At 39.9% G+C, this 16,374-nt stretch overlaps 1 protein-coding gene across 2 annotated transcripts in view; it reads left to right on the plus strand.

Moving 5' to 3' along the window:
- The window catches only part of EYA3 (EYA transcriptional coactivator and phosphatase 3), a 42,376-nt gene that overhangs the window by 5,264 nt on the left and 20,738 nt on the right, over window positions 1–16,374 (plus strand). For both annotated transcript variants that reach the window (XM_008496403.2, XM_008496404.2), the window contains exons 2-6: window positions 5,719–5,813; window positions 9,108–9,151; window positions 9,875–9,954; window positions 11,518–11,584; window positions 11,976–12,118. In XM_008496403.2, the coding sequence (XP_008494625.2) occupies window positions 5,781–5,813; window positions 9,108–9,151; window positions 9,875–9,954; window positions 11,518–11,584; window positions 11,976–12,118 (367 nt within the window). In that variant the 5' untranslated portion in view covers window positions 5,719–5,780. The remainder of the gene's footprint in view (window positions 1–5,718; window positions 5,814–9,107; window positions 9,152–9,874; window positions 9,955–11,517; window positions 11,585–11,975; window positions 12,119–16,374) is intronic.

The following is a 16,374-nucleotide window of genomic DNA, read 5'->3' on the forward strand; positions in this document are numbered from 1 at the left end:
CATAAGAACTGGGAAACCAAGCTGCTTGTGTCATTGCTCAAATGAAGTGAGCTGCAGACAGCCTTAACATTGATAACATTTCAAGGATTTAAAAATAATGTGAAAATTCCTAATAATGAAAGAAACATTGATTTAGGGTAAAACTATTTCTATTACCACGTTTAATTTCAGTAATTTTCTCAGTTCATAACTATTGCACTTTTTTTTCCCATTTTAAGCTTATGAATTTTTAATCAAACCATAATTTTTCAGTCCTACAGGACTGTGTTTAGTCTTGCCATGGCTGCTTGTACCCTCAAAACCACAACACACACTCTGCCTTTCTTGTAACTTTCACAGTGTTTTAGTCTGTGTCTTTCCCTATTAAAAAAGAAGGGTACAGGGAGTGCAGAGAGCAAACAGTAAAAAATCCAGCGGATCTCATGGCAAAGGTATGTTCTTTGGTATTCTTCATGGTATTTTGCAAATATTCCTTTTGTGTTATGTGTGTGAATCTGTGTGTGTGTGTGTGTGTAGAGTGAGAAAAAGCAAAGAATAGCACAATACAAATCTTTGCCCTGAGATCCACTGGATTTTTTTCAGGGTACAAAATCATCAGACTGATGTGTAGCACAGCTTTCAGTCATTAACTCTTTGGTTTTGTTGTTTGCTTTTGTTTTGTTTTGTTTTTCTTTTTGCTGTTTTTTTAAACAATTGCTCTCTGCTTCTGAAAAAGGAAAATGGAGAACTGCTTAAAGAAAGGGGTGGGTTTGACAAAATCAGGTTGGAGATATAGTGCCTCGAAGATGGATTTTAAAGAGCATTTTTAAGACTTGTTTTGGAGAGTGGGACTGTTGTCTGAGGAGTTGATTGTTGACAGTGTTAGAAAGTAGAATTTGCGGCTGTTACAATTTGAAGTTGGAAACCTGAGTTCCTTTTCCCTCATTACTTAATTTGTATTTTCAAACACTGGAGCAAGGCACCTGTTCTCATCTGCTTGGTAGTCGTGGGATGACTTTCAGATACTGAGTGTGCAGCCTGAATATGGTATTAGTAAATTGACTTATGAGCACCATGGGAAAATCATTCATTGTGTTACTTGTAGGCCTGCTTGTGAAAGCAAATGATTTGTATTAAGCATGTCATTCCTTAATGGAGGAGAAAAGCTGGATGGGCCTCTCCTTTTTTTCAGAGAAAGGGTGGGCTTTCTCTGTGTGTCACTGGAGCTGCAGTGTATTAAATACTGGAACTCCCTTTTCTTTAAATTATTTTTGAAGGGTTTTTTTCAGTTTGTGTTCTGACTTGTCAGATGGAATATTTCACCCACCTGACCCGTGAAATCAAACTTCAAAACCTACAGAAGGTTCTAAAGCAGGTGTGTTTATCATGGTGCTGGGTGTGAGGGGATCTCTCCTCCTAATTCTCATACACTGCAGCTGAATGCAAACAACTATTAATTACCTAAAGTTATAGATAGGTATTACAGAAACATGCCCATGCATACAAGTGAGGTTATTTGGGTCAGCTGTTAACATCAGTCTCCACCCATCTCTGGTGTGTTTGGTGGTCATATGCGGGGGTTTTGGGATGAAGGCTCTGAGTCTTCCTCACAGTGAACTTTTCAACCTTTGGTTCAAAGTACTGAGTTGTCATGAGCTGTTATTCCCAGAGCTAGCTCAAACCAGCACTTACCTTAGCTGCCTGCCCTTGCATACCACAGCCTTTATCGTCAATGTTCTGCAAACACTGCAGATGGAGCTGTGCCTTGTAAAAAAATTGTTAACCCTGTGCTACTCCTATACCTTCTGCTACTTTATTAGTTTTGACCACAATCTTTATTAATTGGTCAGAAGCCCCTTATCAGACCCAGGCATTACTCTTTAAAAGTGGAGGGGGGGATCCACCACATCCTACTGTGCCAAGTTCTGCTCTTCTCTGAAAAAAAGTGATTTCTCACAGAATTAAGAGCTTATTGCTATGAAACACCCTGGTCCAGTTAGTGGTGGCTCAGGTGGCTGTGGCTGCACCCTCTGATCCTAAGTGCCTGTAGTGTATCAGCGTGGGACAGATTGCCATGAAATGCTCCACTGGAAGCTTAAATTCTTCTGCTACTGCTTCATTCATATATTCATTGCTATTCATGGCAAGGTGCTGGTCCTTCAGTAAGTAAGGAGTGGAAATAACTGCATAGGTTACATTATTATTCATACAAAACATTTTATTCTAACTTTTAGTTTAATAGGTACATCATTGCTCTAACTAAAGTTTAGTTCTTAGGGAAACAGTAATTATTTTAAAGTAATATAAAACCATATTCAAACAGCTTTTTCCCTAATCAGTGTAATTACTGCTTGTTGGTTTTATCATAATATCCTTGACTTTAATTTAATGCAGCTTGACAGAAGAACTGTTCCTCAGTGGAGATTTTATATTCAAAGCCAAGGAAGATGGGCTTCAAACAAAACGAATGAAAGTAAAATAGCAGTCTAGCCTGATGCTGGAAGGGGGTAGCTTTCAGAAATTATAGTATCTAGTTTGAGAGAGCCTGATCAAGCTAGACTTTGCATCTAAAGATATTTAAAACAGGATTTAGCTTATGAAACTCTACAGAGCTTGCTAGGGCTTTTAATGGGGAATTATTGGCATAGCAATCTTGTGCAGAAAGGTAGACAGGGAACTGATGTGTGCAATGCTGCAGGCCATTCCTCTGCTTTGATGCCTTCTCTTTTGCAGTTTAGATCATGTGTCTCCACAAATTGAGCAAGCAAAATAAAACAACCTTTGAAACAGCTCTTTTTGATGTGAATCACTGGAATCTCCTCTGTAGCTGGGGCTGTGTGTGGGAAGGGGAGCAGGGCTGATGGCCGTGTTTGTTCTCCTCCATGGTCACCCCTGGCATGGGGCACCTGCAGCAGCTTGGACTCCATGGAACGGGAGATGTCAAGGATCTGCTGCAGTATCTCTTCTCTTAAAATAATGATTTTAAAATGTTCTGTAGTAGAAATAGGGTGATAAGCTTATCTGAAACACAGTTGCCTTGAGTTACATACAAATTAAAAATGCAATTTTGAGACTTGGGATGTCACACATACACACACACACACAAAATAAAATTGGTGTCGTTTACTGTCAGTTTTGAAAAATCCACTTTGCTTCCAGGGAGCAACTTGCTAAATAAGATAATACTCAGAGGGGGCTCAAGGAGAGAGGTTCAAGGTGCTGGGTTTGTTTTTTGGAAGCTGAGCCCTGGTTGATGATGGAGCCAAGGGCAGGCGGGGGGCGGCCCTGTGCAAAGATGGTGGCGGCGCTGTGAGGGGAGGAAGCGCGGCCGGAGCGGCTCTCCCGGCAGCCTGTGGGCTGCAGCTGCCGGCAGCCTGGCTCGGGCTGAGCCCTCCTGGCCCTGCAGCCTGGAGGGAATGGCAGGGACAGACTCAGCTTTGCTCATGGTGCTTTCTGTGCCTGGACACAAGAAGTGCTGGACACCTGTGGGACCCCAACACACTGAGGTGTCCAGAGGAGGCCATGGAGCTGCTGGGAGGGCTGGAGCAGGGCTGAGAGTTGGGGGTGTTCAGCCTGGAGAAGAGAAGGAGCCAGGGAGACCTTAGGGCACCTTCCAGTGCCTGAAGGGGCTCCAGGAAAGCTGGGGAAGGACTTGGGACAAGGGCCTGGAGGGATGGGATGTGGGGGAATGGCTTTGAACTGGAAGATGGGAGATTGAGATGAGAGAATAGAAGAAATTTTTTCTTGTGAAGGTGGTGACCCCATGGCCCAGGTTGCCCAGAGAAGCTGTGGCTGCCCCATCCCTGGCATTGTTGGTCTGGTGGAGATGTCCCTGCCAGTGGCAGGGGGTGCACCTCAATGGTCTTCAGGGTCCCTTCTGACCCAAACAATTCTGCAATACAGGCTGAAAGGCTGCAGAGCCATGTATCTGTATCACAGCCACTTATGTCCTCTTTGTTTTGCTGAAGCGGAACATAAATAAGATGGTAAAATTCTGGTTTCATTTACTATGACTGTCACTGAAAAGGGAAAGGAATTCTGCTGCCCCTCTTGTGTGGTCTGCCTGTTCCTGTGCTGCTGGCTCCCCTCAGCACAGGGCTGTGTGAGACCACAGCTCATCCGGCTTGCTCACAGCAGTTTAGCAGAAAGGGTGTTTCTCCTCTCCCTTTTCTCCCTTTTCACCCTTCTTTTTCCTCTTTTTCTCCTTTTCCTTTCTCTCTGATACCCTGGTATCTGCTCTGGTGTTGTGCTGCTCTCTCTTCTGCTGTTGCTCTCTCTTTCCTTTTCGTCCAAGGAAATGCAGCCTTGGAAAATTCTCAAACCCTTTTACCTTGGCATATATGATACACGTGGCATATAAGACCTTTACCTGCCCTCAAATAAGGGAGAAAAAAATCCTTTGTGTTTTCATGGTTAATATGAAACTAATCCAGGCTGCAGAACATCCCCATGCTCCGCACCTGGTGCTCCACTGTCAGCTGCTGCACGTGTTGGGAGTTTAAGTAGGTCTGGCAGGGGCCAGGAGGGGGGAAAGAGTTGTTTTCAAGGCCACCAGAAAGTTGTTTCTGTTAACTTGTTCAGTCTTTGCATGGCAAAATTTTCACGATGTGGAGGTGACTGAATGCTCCAAACAGGATGGGACAAGAGGCACAGAGGAAGGAGGGCTGGAAGCCTTTTGCATCCACCAAGATTGACAACAAAACTTCCATGGCAGGAATTGGTTGTATCTCAGCACAGAAAGATGCTGTATTTGATTTCTTTCAAAACGTTAAGTGTTTTTCAGCTTTTCTTCTAATTTTTGGACCCACTTAGATTCCACTCGTGGAATAATGCACAATAATGCACACGTGTGCGAATGGAAGAGAACTCTGCTGGGTGGGAGAGGAGGCACCCACTTGCTTTTGGTGCAGTTGAGATGGACCTTGTCTGAAGAGGTTAGGAGGTGTTTTTAATAAACTCTCTGAGATGAAAGGGTGAAAGAGCAATAAGACACATAGGTCAGACTCTTTGTGAACATTGGTCAGGCAGAGGGGGAAGCCATGGAGGGACCCATGCTTTATCTTTTGCTGAGCAAATTGCAAAAATTAATCAGGTTATAAAGGTGATAATGCAAAATTTCTTTTTCATGGTTTTAAAACCCTGATGGATAGCATGTTTTGTATAATATATAAGATCTCTATGCTAATTGCTACTGGGTTACTTAGCATCCAAAATAAAAATGTTTTATAAATTTTCGTCAAACTTCTCTTTTTGAAAGACTCAATTAAAATAATAAACTTACTTTGTGACTTTGGCCATAAACAGTACTGCATGTAAATACATTTAGGTATGTGGTCTTGTCCTGATTTTTTTTGTGTGTGTTATATAAATGTTCTAAATTAAAACAGGTTAGATTGAATCACTCTGTTTACTGACCTAGTAGGCCAGACTTGATAATTTAAAGTGTCTTTGAAATTATGGTGTACATGTTTGATTGATACATTAGCTTCTGTAGTCAGTGGGGTACAAGTAAATGATACAGAAATGTGCCACGTGTGTAAAAAAATCAGTAACTTGAAGCTTAAAGCTAAATCCCTTGCTTATGAAATCTTTCCCTATATGAATTTTTTCTTTTACTTGGAGTAGACAACGTGAGTTTAGAAAGCTTGTGGGTGGAATATATAATAATTAATGTTCTCTGATAGCCTAAATGATAAGCCCCCCAAAAGTACATAAAGCTATGAACACCTTTTTTGACAGGCTTTGAAGACTGCTGAGGAACACAAGATTTGAATCATTTAAGCATTAGAATAGTAATACCCATGGAGGAGCCACAAGACTTACCTGAACAACCAGTAAGTACATTTTAAAAGTCTGAAAATGAAATATAAAACAAATCTGTGATCCCACAAGTTCAATATAGTTATTTTTATTAATAATGGATAATAAGGCTTATCCTTAGTGTATTTATCTAGAAGTGAAAAATCGTTTTGCTGTTAGTAAAATGTGTTGTACATTTAATTTACTGTAATTGTACAGGCAACAATAATAAAAGGAATAGTTATGTATGCTTCATCTATAAAGTTTCTATACAAAATTGTGCCTAATAGTTGCTTGTTATACTCAGAAAACCAGACCATTTCAAGACTGCTCTGGGGAAACTAAAATTTACTCTTTTAATGACAGAGTCAGATTGCTGGTTATTGCATTAAATGGTATTTCTTTCTTCTTTTGCTTAAGATCTTGAAAAGGTCCCATGAACAATCATCTCCACCAGTGAAAAGCCTTTAAAAAATTCTTAATTTAAGTGTTTGACTGGGGAAACAAGTCATAAGTTTAAATTGCTGTCCTGACATCTTAGATGTTTTCAATGCTGTTTTATCTGTAACTTTCAGTGCCACATCACAGTTGCAGAAGTTTTGGGAACAGCAGTTATTAATGCAGTATGGTATGAAGCATAATACCATAGGAGTTAAGCAAAAATCTTTTATATTAATTACCAAATTAATTTACATTCCATGGTGTAAACTTGACAGGAAATTGCCAAGTTACCTTGAAAGTAAATTTTATTTTAATTTTGGACACCTTCTCAAGTGCACGGGACAGTAAGGAGTGTGCTGAGGGCAATGGGATAATGTTCCCATTGGAAAGTTTTTTATACTTTTTAAAGTATTAATTTTATGTTCTTCAGCTGACTACTTAGAAAATACATTGTAGGATCAGCTATGCAACTTTATGACTTAGGAACAAAGTTGAATGAAATAGAAATTTACAATTTTTCCTGACACAATATACAAATTTTGTGTACATAATAGGCACAAAAATTGAAACCAATCAACAGAAGCTGAATTAGAATTAAAAATTAATGTGTCTGTTAAAAAAGGAAGTGTATCTATTGCATTTTTACATAATGAAAATTGTCTATAAAATCTTCAGGCCATGAGAGACAGCATACAGAAAGGTTTCAGTATGTGAAAGCATCCTCTGTAAGTCTGCTGTAATTTCCACTGGGAGGTTTTCTTGGTAACTTCTTTCAAGTATCTTATGCCATTTGGTCATTCTGGAGCAAAATATGAGACTATATTGATCACAAGTATGAAGCAAGGTGCCTTTTTGTGTTTGTATTCTTGCAGGAAGAAATTAAAAGAACAATCCTTTTGGATTTTTTTGTACTGAAACCATTAAGTGAATTTTCTGAACTAAAAAAAAGAAAACTGAAGTGAGCTTTGCAAAGTTCTGTCAATCACAGCATTTATAGTGTACAAACTTATCTTTGTTCCCAAATGATTTTGCTTTTGTTAATCACAGGAACAGAATTTTTATGTTACTTCAAAAAAATAATGTTTATGGTGAACTGTTGATAGTTGAATCTGCTTTGAGTTCCATGTATTTTACTTCAAAAATAATACTTTTAAAAAAAGGATAATTTTATTCTGTTGGTGTGGACTGATATTATTAATTGATTCAATGTATACCAAATGTCTTTTCTAAAATAATAGTAGACTTTTCACTGTCTCCCTACATACCTCCTGTTGAACAGACACGTCTTTTCTCCCTCTTTTTTGAATATTTCTTCCCTTTTCAGGTCCAAAGAAGAATGGCAGAGTTTCTGTGCACACTGTATTGGTAGAAAACAGAACCAGACATGGGAGAAATGACCTCCTGGCCTTCTCATGACAAAAAAGTTCTTAATGACAACAAATTATGAATCTGGATTAGTTTTTAGAAATAATCCTGTATATCTCAATTGTTGAATGCATTGTGGATTTATGTAGTGGATTTTTGTAATACTTTGTTTAATACTGAATGCTAGAAAATGTGAAAAATCTCCAGTTTATAAGGGACTGTGAACCTGTGTTGCACTCACTGCAGACATCCACAAGGTTAATTTCTGTTTGGAATCCAGGACAGCAAGGGCAAGACAGAGTCAATGGTAGGGAGAGAGAGTGTTACGGGGAAGGGCTCCAGAAAGACACAACTCTGCCAAAGGTGTAGAGAAAAAACAGTGGTGATGTGCTTGGGCTGAAGATTTTTGTTAACTGAAATTAGCAAAGGATTTGCAGTGAAATTCTGCACTGATGACTTGTGTGCAGCACTGCCACAGTCTGAAACAGCTTTGGCAGTGTTTGCTCCAACAAGTCATCACCTTGCTTGTTGGCTGCCTCGGAGTTTGGGTTTCCCTGGCTCTTCTTGGGCTTGGAAATGAAACTGTGAATGTCAGTCTGAGGGTCAGATCCAGGCACAGAGCAGCATCTGATGCTGCTTGTCTTGTGGCATGTTATCTTGACATCAGGAGGATGCTTTGATGCTGGCTCTGTAAATAAAACCAAACTCCAGTGCTGGAAGTTCTGGGGCAGAAACTGGCTATTTATTTATTTGTTTGGGTTTTTATTTTAAAAACTGAACATAAGCCCTGGGAATAGCACCTTATGAATACCCTCTGAAACATTCACTGTAGAGCAGCTTAGTGAGATCATCTCTTAAACTGATAAAGTTGTAACTGGAATCACTGAAGTACACCGTATCTTTTTCCCTGTTTTCTTTTTCTCCTTTTTTTTTTCTTGTTTATTTTTGAAAACAATGAATTCACCTCTTCATGAGAACAGTCTTAAAACTGTGATCCTGTCACTTTAGAGGGGACCAAAAAAAATAACACCAACCCCTCAGCATCTGTCCTGAGGTTTTCAGAGGGATGTATGTGTTGAAAGGAGGCATCTGAAGAGGTTCCACAGCTTGTTCTGAAGCTTGTGCATTGCTTTTCTGGGTTCCTGAACCAGAGTGTGAAACTCTCTCCCATTATTTATTCATTATCAAAAAAATTAAAATTAATTGTTGACTTAAACAAAAGCTGATTTTATCCAATTTCGATAGATTGTCCTTACCAGATATTTGTAGATGTTTCATCTGTTCATTACTTAAATATAAGAAGGCAATTTTGCTAATACATTCAGCATTGGCACTTGGTTTCTGATTAGGAAACAGGCTTGTTTTCAGATAAAGAACCCATGGTTACCCTGCTTAGCTCTCTGCAAGGCTTTCTGCATCTAAACACTAATGCAACTCTGTAGTATCCACAGAGGTCTGTATGCCCAGATCCTGTCAAGGACACCTCCTGTTAGTTCTGTCTCTGAATCTTTTTGTCTTTGCAGGTGAAAAAAGCCAAGATGCAGGAATCCAGAGAACAAAGCTTGAGGTATGTAATTTTGAATTTGCTTTTAGAGTGGAACAATTATTGTTCTAAGCTTCCGTTTTAGAAGCTTGCATGTAATTTTATTTTTGTATCAAATTTAATAATGGCAAATATAAGTCACTTTAGTGCTAGTTCTGCAGCATAGCTTTTCATGCCATTTGGAGGCTGTATGTTACTCTGATAATCTTAGGCTGACTTTTTACATGGTGAAGGAGACAGTACATAACTGCTCATGGCTGAGAAAGGAAGATCTGCTTGTAGCTCAGCTGTGCACCAAGCACGGTGCTGGCTGGATCCCTCCATGAGTTGAGTCTGTTCAGTATCCCAAATTACTGCAAAAGTAATTGCACAGTTTTTGTGCTGGATGAGCAAAACAATCTTTTATGGACAGCCTGATGGGTACCTGAGCTGATGGAAAGCAGCAGGAGAGAAGTGCACAGTGCCTGCTGCAGGTGGCAGTGCCAGGCTGCTGGGTCTGCTGGGGTGCCAGTGAATTCCAGCCTTAACTGGGCAGCCCAGCTGGTGAGAGAATGTGCTGGAGCTGATGACAGTTTAATGGAAGAGCTGCAAATCTCTCCCTTGGGATCTCTGTCTGAAGTATCAGAGAGTGCAGAGTGAGTTTCTGCTAAGAGTTTGCCTCAGGAATATCCAACCCAGGAATTATGATGGCCAAAGATGTTAATTTAAAAGTTCATAATGTTAATGAGCCTTTGTTTTTCCTGGCAGTCATGTGAGCAACGCAGAAGTCAGTGATCAGAAACCTGAATCTACAAGCCTGGGTTCAAACCTTTCCATGTCCAGTGAGAGTAAGTATTTTCTGGAGTTCTGCTCCCACTGTCTTTCCTCTTTTCCTCCATTAGTCTTCTTAATTGCTTCATCAAGCACAAGCTTGGTCTCCTCCTTGTAATCCTTAGCCTTGACTCAATTTCAGTCATAAAGTTTGCTGTGGTGCTTACAAAGCCTTGATGCCTGATGGGTAAGCAAGTATCTTTCTAACAAGTATTTTTGTGTCCTTGCCCCCTTGCTGCTGGGTACAGCTATGACTTATTCATACCTTATACTTGATTTTTCTTGAGGGGTGGGGTTGACTTGATCAATAGTGATGCCTATTTGTAAAGTACATTATTTTTATAAATCATTATCTCTACACAGCTGGTTGATTCTTAAGTGGTAAGTTGCCATACACTTAGCCTTAAACTCTGAACTCTCTTGAATTCAGAATGTCCTTATTAAATAAATTAAGGGGAAACTGAGGCAGAAAATAAAAAAACTGCATAGTAAGTGAGAGGTGGAATGTTCTGGAAGTTATTATGAAAGTAAGATTTTGTGTGAAATACCTCTGAGTGCCCATACATATTTACAAGCATAAATAAGTTTAACTTGATTGAAAATATGTCACTTCCCATTGCTAACTGATTGGATCTTTACTATTTTAATCAGTGTGATGTGGTGCTGCAATTGCAGGAGTTACCAGAAGTTTTAGCTTGCAAAATCTGCTGCCTGACTAGAGAAGTCATTTACAAATTCCAGCAGTTGTATGTAGTAATATTGTGGGTGTTTTCCCTTTTTTACACCATTACATAATTCTTTATATTCAATTTTTAAAACAAGAATTCTAGAAATACTATTACTACAGAACTGTTCAGACTAATACTGACAACCAGGGGAAAAAAAAAAAAAAAAAGAGGAGGTAATCTAGGTAGCAGAATGCAAATGTTCCAAGCTAATTTTGTCCTGTACAAGCTAATTTTTTCCTCTTAGTGGATGTACCTTCTAAAATGTTTGACTACTTGGTGATACAAGAGCAATAATGTTGTAGGACTGTTCCAGGTAGGGAAAGCCCTACTACTTTTTGTACCACATCATTGGCATCTAGAGCAAATCCCAAGGCAAAGTATGCTGCTCACCATCACTGTGTTTCTTTTTGAAGGCTGATAGTTGAGTCTCAATACAGAACAGGGAAAATGCAGCTTTAGGGATGGGGATGGAAGACCCAAGCCCCTGGACCCATTGAAAGATACAGTTAGCCTGGATCCCCTCTGGATCCAGGACTGGAACCTGGATGCTTTGCCTGCTTTTTATCAAGTTTTATCTTGAGAATTGCAAAGCCAGCTGGTAGAGAGAAGAGTGCTGTTACAAAGGGAGGAATAGTACTGACTAAATCATCTATCTGCTGTGAACTGGAAAGAAAAACTTTTTTGTGCTGTTTTAACAGTGCATGTTTAGAGAATGAGAAACAGATATTCAAGGCACTAATAAATTTTTTAAATCCAATGTCTTGGATAAAATGTAGTGTGCATGCTGATATTGTCATTATTTTGGGGTTTTTTGAAATCACCTGTATAATTATACCAATTTTTTTTTTCCAGTTATGACATGCACTGATTATATCCCAAGGTCATCAAATGATTATACCTCACAAATGTATTCTGCAAAGTAAGTTGAACAATTGTTACTAAATTCTCTAACTCCTACTTCTTTCTGAAGTTGTCTTTTTGCATCTTTATGCATCTTCAAAGCTGACAGAAGTCACCTTTTGGCTTCAGTGACTGTTGGTTTATAATCACCAGGATGAACAGCCACTTCAAGTAAATGTTGTTGAATAGTGCCCATAGTATTTGAGAAGTAAACAAACTGGAAATAAATTAATGTAATGGAAAGACACAATTTTTTTGTCATTTGCCACGTTTGGGGATCTTAATAGCTCATCAGTGTGTATTGTTTCTTCTTCCTAAAGCAATTTTCTTTTGTGTGTCTTCAGGTTTAGAAGCTGAAGTAGCATAATATAAATAGATCTTTTTGACTTTTGTTCTTTCTTTTTAATAAGGCCATATGCACATATCCTTTCTGTACCTGTATCGGAAACAATGAGCCCTTACCCTGGCCAGACTCAGTACCAAGCACTGCAGCAGTCTCAGCCCTACACCATCTACCCCCAGACCACCCAAACCTATGGACTACCTCCTTTTGGTAAGAAGTAACTTTTCAAAGATTTCTCAGTGCCTGCACTTGCTGTCTTATGTCTTATTTAAAAGACAATGTTAAGCTTAACCAGTTGTGTTGGAGAGAAGAGTTTGTAGGAGAGCACATTCCTGACTGAAACTGTAGGTCAGTACATACAGTACTGATGGCATTTCATATTATAAAATTATTTCTTACAAAATTACTTTCCTGGCCATTAATTTGAATGTCTCCCCATGAAGCTTATTAGATGGTTCTTAGTTTGGGATCATAATTTCCTCCAGTTGTTGTGTAGCTGTGTTTGTGCAGTTTCCTTGTCAGTGGAATTACATAAAACCCCATACTACACCACCTCTGAAGGCATTTTTTCTTTCTTTTTTGCTGACCAGGACTAAGACTTGTTTGGTTTTTTTTTAATTTCATCTCTCTTCAAATGTAGATTTCATGCTAAAATGCCTCCAGGTTTACTAGGCAAATAAGTTTGCTTAAGTTCTCTAATACTTGAGCTCTCTATTAGCCATTCCAGTTTTTGTGAATGCTTGGAGCATCTGGAGCATCACAGTTCTGCCACAGCTGAACAACTAAAGGTCCCTGATGGGGTTTGAGCTGATCACCCTGCACTTCTTTTGTAGTGTGTGAAGGCAGAGACACACCTCTGAGGTTGGTCTGTTTTAGAAGTTAGTGGCCTTCTTTCTCCATGATGCATAAAGAGAGTTGAGAATGAGTAGTGCTGACAGAAATAATGTAATTTCTGTGTGAGTTACCTTGTGAAAGTAACTGTCTGGTCTTTCAGTCCACTCTGTCTATTAGTGTCAGTCACTGAGGAAAAAAACCCCACATGATTGACTCCCCTCCTATGTATGAAATTGTATAGCTCATTATTAAAAATTAACATTTAAACATCTCTTTTAATTTTTAATGTTGCCCTCCTTGGTTTCATACCTAGGTTTTGTACACTGTTGCCAGCTCTCAAAAGTGTATGGTGGTGAAGGCTGTTGTGCCCCTTCACACCCAGCTGTGATGGGCAGGGACAGCATCACCCTTCCCTGCAGGTAACCTGGGGGAGCTGTGCTGCTGAGAAATGGCCATGAAGTGTCTGTCCTGGGCTTGTGGTCATGCTGCATAACTAAATGAACAGAGCCTCTTGCAGATCTGTCTATACTGCTAGAATCTTGATGTATAAAAGGATTAATTTTGCCTTAGCTAAAGACATAGGTGTCTTTGAATAAACCCAGCAACATTTACAGCTTTTGTTAGCTGCCAACAGCAAAATCTCAGATATGAACTACAAAACAGTTGTTTTGTCATGCTCTTTTTGAAAGATGGTGTAGAAAAGGTAGTACAGCTGGTCTCAGTTTTATTAGACATGTTGCATTAGTAATTCTGTTTGAAGTAGTATGGCACAAACTGTTAACTTTATGAGAAAGGTCAATATGTAAAATGAATCTACATACCTTTCTTTCTTTTTTTTTTCATCTATATATATACCTGGGATTCATTAAAAGCAGTTTTATTTTGCCTGTGGGATCCTTAGAAAGAAAATCATGGATTTTTACTGGGATGCAAGGATCAAACAGTATCTCATTTTGAGATAGGTAGTTCTGATGTATCAGTTGAATACCACAAAGTGGGAACTTTGCCAGGTATACACGTTGGGCTGTTTTATTAGCAGCTCAGGGCTCTGCAGGGGAATAGAGGCAGTTGGGTTATTTGGTGCTTCTGCATTTCTAGCTCAGCCCCTGACAGAACAATTCAAGTAGAGCTGCCACTTCAGAAGTATTTCAAAACAACTAACCCTGCCCACCGCCTCACTTGACGGCAGTTTGAGGATTTATTTCTAGTGGATGAGAACATTGTTGGCTCTGTGTTGTGTGTAGAGCTGAAGATCTCTGCCTGTGATGCTTTCTGAGCTCAGGAGAGCTTTTCCCTGGAAAAGCTGAACCAGTGCAGAAAAGCCTAATTCCATGTCCATCCTCAACTCTTCAGTTGCCAGTGCAGTTTGTGCCTGTCTTTCTAAACACTCTTTTGTTTTTATGTCTAGTTGGATTGCTGGGTGTTGTCATGATGGTCTGTGATGTACAAACTGTGCTCAGCCCCTTGGTATTGTTGCTGGAAGTTACTGGGTGTCTGCACTTTGGTTTCAGTGCTGTGTTGCACTGGTTTTTGTTACGTAGTGGGTGATGATTCCCTTTACTTCATTTATTTGGGGTTTATTGGTAGTTTGTTGTGGATGGTGCACTGAGGCTGTCTTGTATGTTCTTAGGTATTTTAATGGGGATTTTTTTGTTTGTTTGTTTTGTTTTTAAAGGCAGCTGTTTGTCCTTCAAGTGTTAGTCCAAGATGTTTAAAAAAGTGGTTTAGACTTGTAAAATTTTTGTGGAGGGAGGATATAGGGGGGATTTGTTAGTGGTTCTTGTGTGTGGTGTTTTGTTGGTAGCAGTGATGGTGGATGGATTTGCTGAGAAAGGTGTTTGGTTTTTTAATCCAAAGATTCTGGAATCTGAGAGTACTCAGCTGCTTCTTTGTTATACCTTGAATGTAACAGTAGAGATTTTTCTGAATATCTAGGCAAGAGATCAGCTTTTTATGTTGACTTCATAGGAATTTTTGTCTGCCATACTCGTGTGATGGTGTTTAGTCCATTGCTCTGCATGCAAAATACTTGTGGTCTGGAGAGATTTTATTAAAGGAGCATTAAAATAAGAGTAGTGACAGGCAAGCTGCATATATGTGATTGTAACACAGAAACTGTGTGACTGACATGTTAGAAATGCTGTGCGTGTGAGAGTTTACATCGACTCAAGTAAAATCTACAAGTGATGGGCCCACTTGTGTGGGGCCTTTCCTCTTACATCCATGTGTCCTGTGACATTCTTCTGCCCCACCTGCAGTGCTGTCACTGGGCTCCATGAGAGGGTCTTGTTCCCCCTCACACAGCTTCCTCTGTCATCCTCAAGGCCCTACTAGTTTACAGATGCTCTCTTGCAGACCATGAGTAAGGACTTGTTCCACCAGGCCAAGAGTGGGACTTGCTGTATGGACAGTAGAACTTCACATGTACTGGAAGATGACAAAGGGACAGACATGGAGAGCAGGATAATAAGTCAGTTCCTGCACTTCCATGCAGCCAGCCCTGTGAACACCTCTGGTATGAGTCTGACCTGGTGTTACACTCCTCATGGGATAATGATCCTGCAGCATTGAGTTGGTTTGTGTTTCATTGTCCTGGTTATTAGGCCCTTCTGTGTCTCCTGTGATTGTCTTAAGTTGCTGTGTGTTCCGTGTCCATCTCTCTTGCACTGTAAGGAACTGTTGGCTACTTTCCCCTCTAAAACTACTCACATATTTGAAGATTGTGGCACTCTCTTTCCAGATTAAACAAATGCAGCTACTCCTCTCTCCTTAGAGGATCTGTTTGCTGTATATTTTGTTCTGAAGTTTCTGAAACATATCTGTGATCTTTCTTAAGTCAGTCTTTCCCTTTTGTTTGCTAATTATCATGGTTTTCAAGGTTTGAAACAATTATGAAGACACAACTTGAGAGTTGAAGAATCCAAAGCCTGGTGGGGCTGTACAGATAGGTGACTTAATTTGACTCATAGGTGGGAGGTGAGATCAGGTATGTAAGTAAATCAAAGAGCTGTTGCAGAGTTTAATTCTGACAAAGTTGCAGCATGGAGCGAGCTTTTGGAGTTGTTGCTCTTGTCCAGCTCTGTAGAGGCTCCCATGTCATCTGAGTAAGAGGCTTGGAGCTTCTAGCCCATTGCTTGTTCTGCTAGAGTAGGTGAAAAGCTGCCCTGGTAATGTTTTGGGGGTTGAAGTAGGAGGATGATCTTTCTGCTGGCCCTGAGCTTTGTGTCTAGCTCCAAATGTTCTTTGTCCCTCTGCTTTGCACACTCTTGCTTGTTTTTAAAAAAATCCTCTCAGCTGATTCCTGCTTTCTAACCAGGGCTGGGAAGAAGTGCCTTTGTCTTTGGCTTTAAGTCTGGAAAGACTTAAAAAAGAGCCTGAAGAGCCCTGAAGAACCAGGCTCTAGCTGAGCTACTTCAGTCTGGTGCTGTTTTCACCCCACCAGTGCAGTGGGGGAAACCTTAACACAGCTCCTGAGCTGAACCCGCACTACTTAGGTTTCCAGATCAAAGTCACTTGCCTCTGTGCTTTGCCCAGTGTTGTTAAAAATGCTTTCCAGAATGGTAGGAAACCCATAAGAGACATTTAGGTGTTTTTTTTAACTCTCTATTCAGTGTTTTCAGTCTATGAAAATT

This window comes from Calypte anna, chromosome 23 (genome assembly GCF_003957555.1).
Source record: "Calypte anna isolate BGI_N300 chromosome 23, bCalAnn1_v1.p, whole genome shotgun sequence".
Lineage (NCBI taxonomy): Eukaryota > Metazoa > Chordata > Aves > Apodiformes > Trochilidae > Calypte > Calypte anna.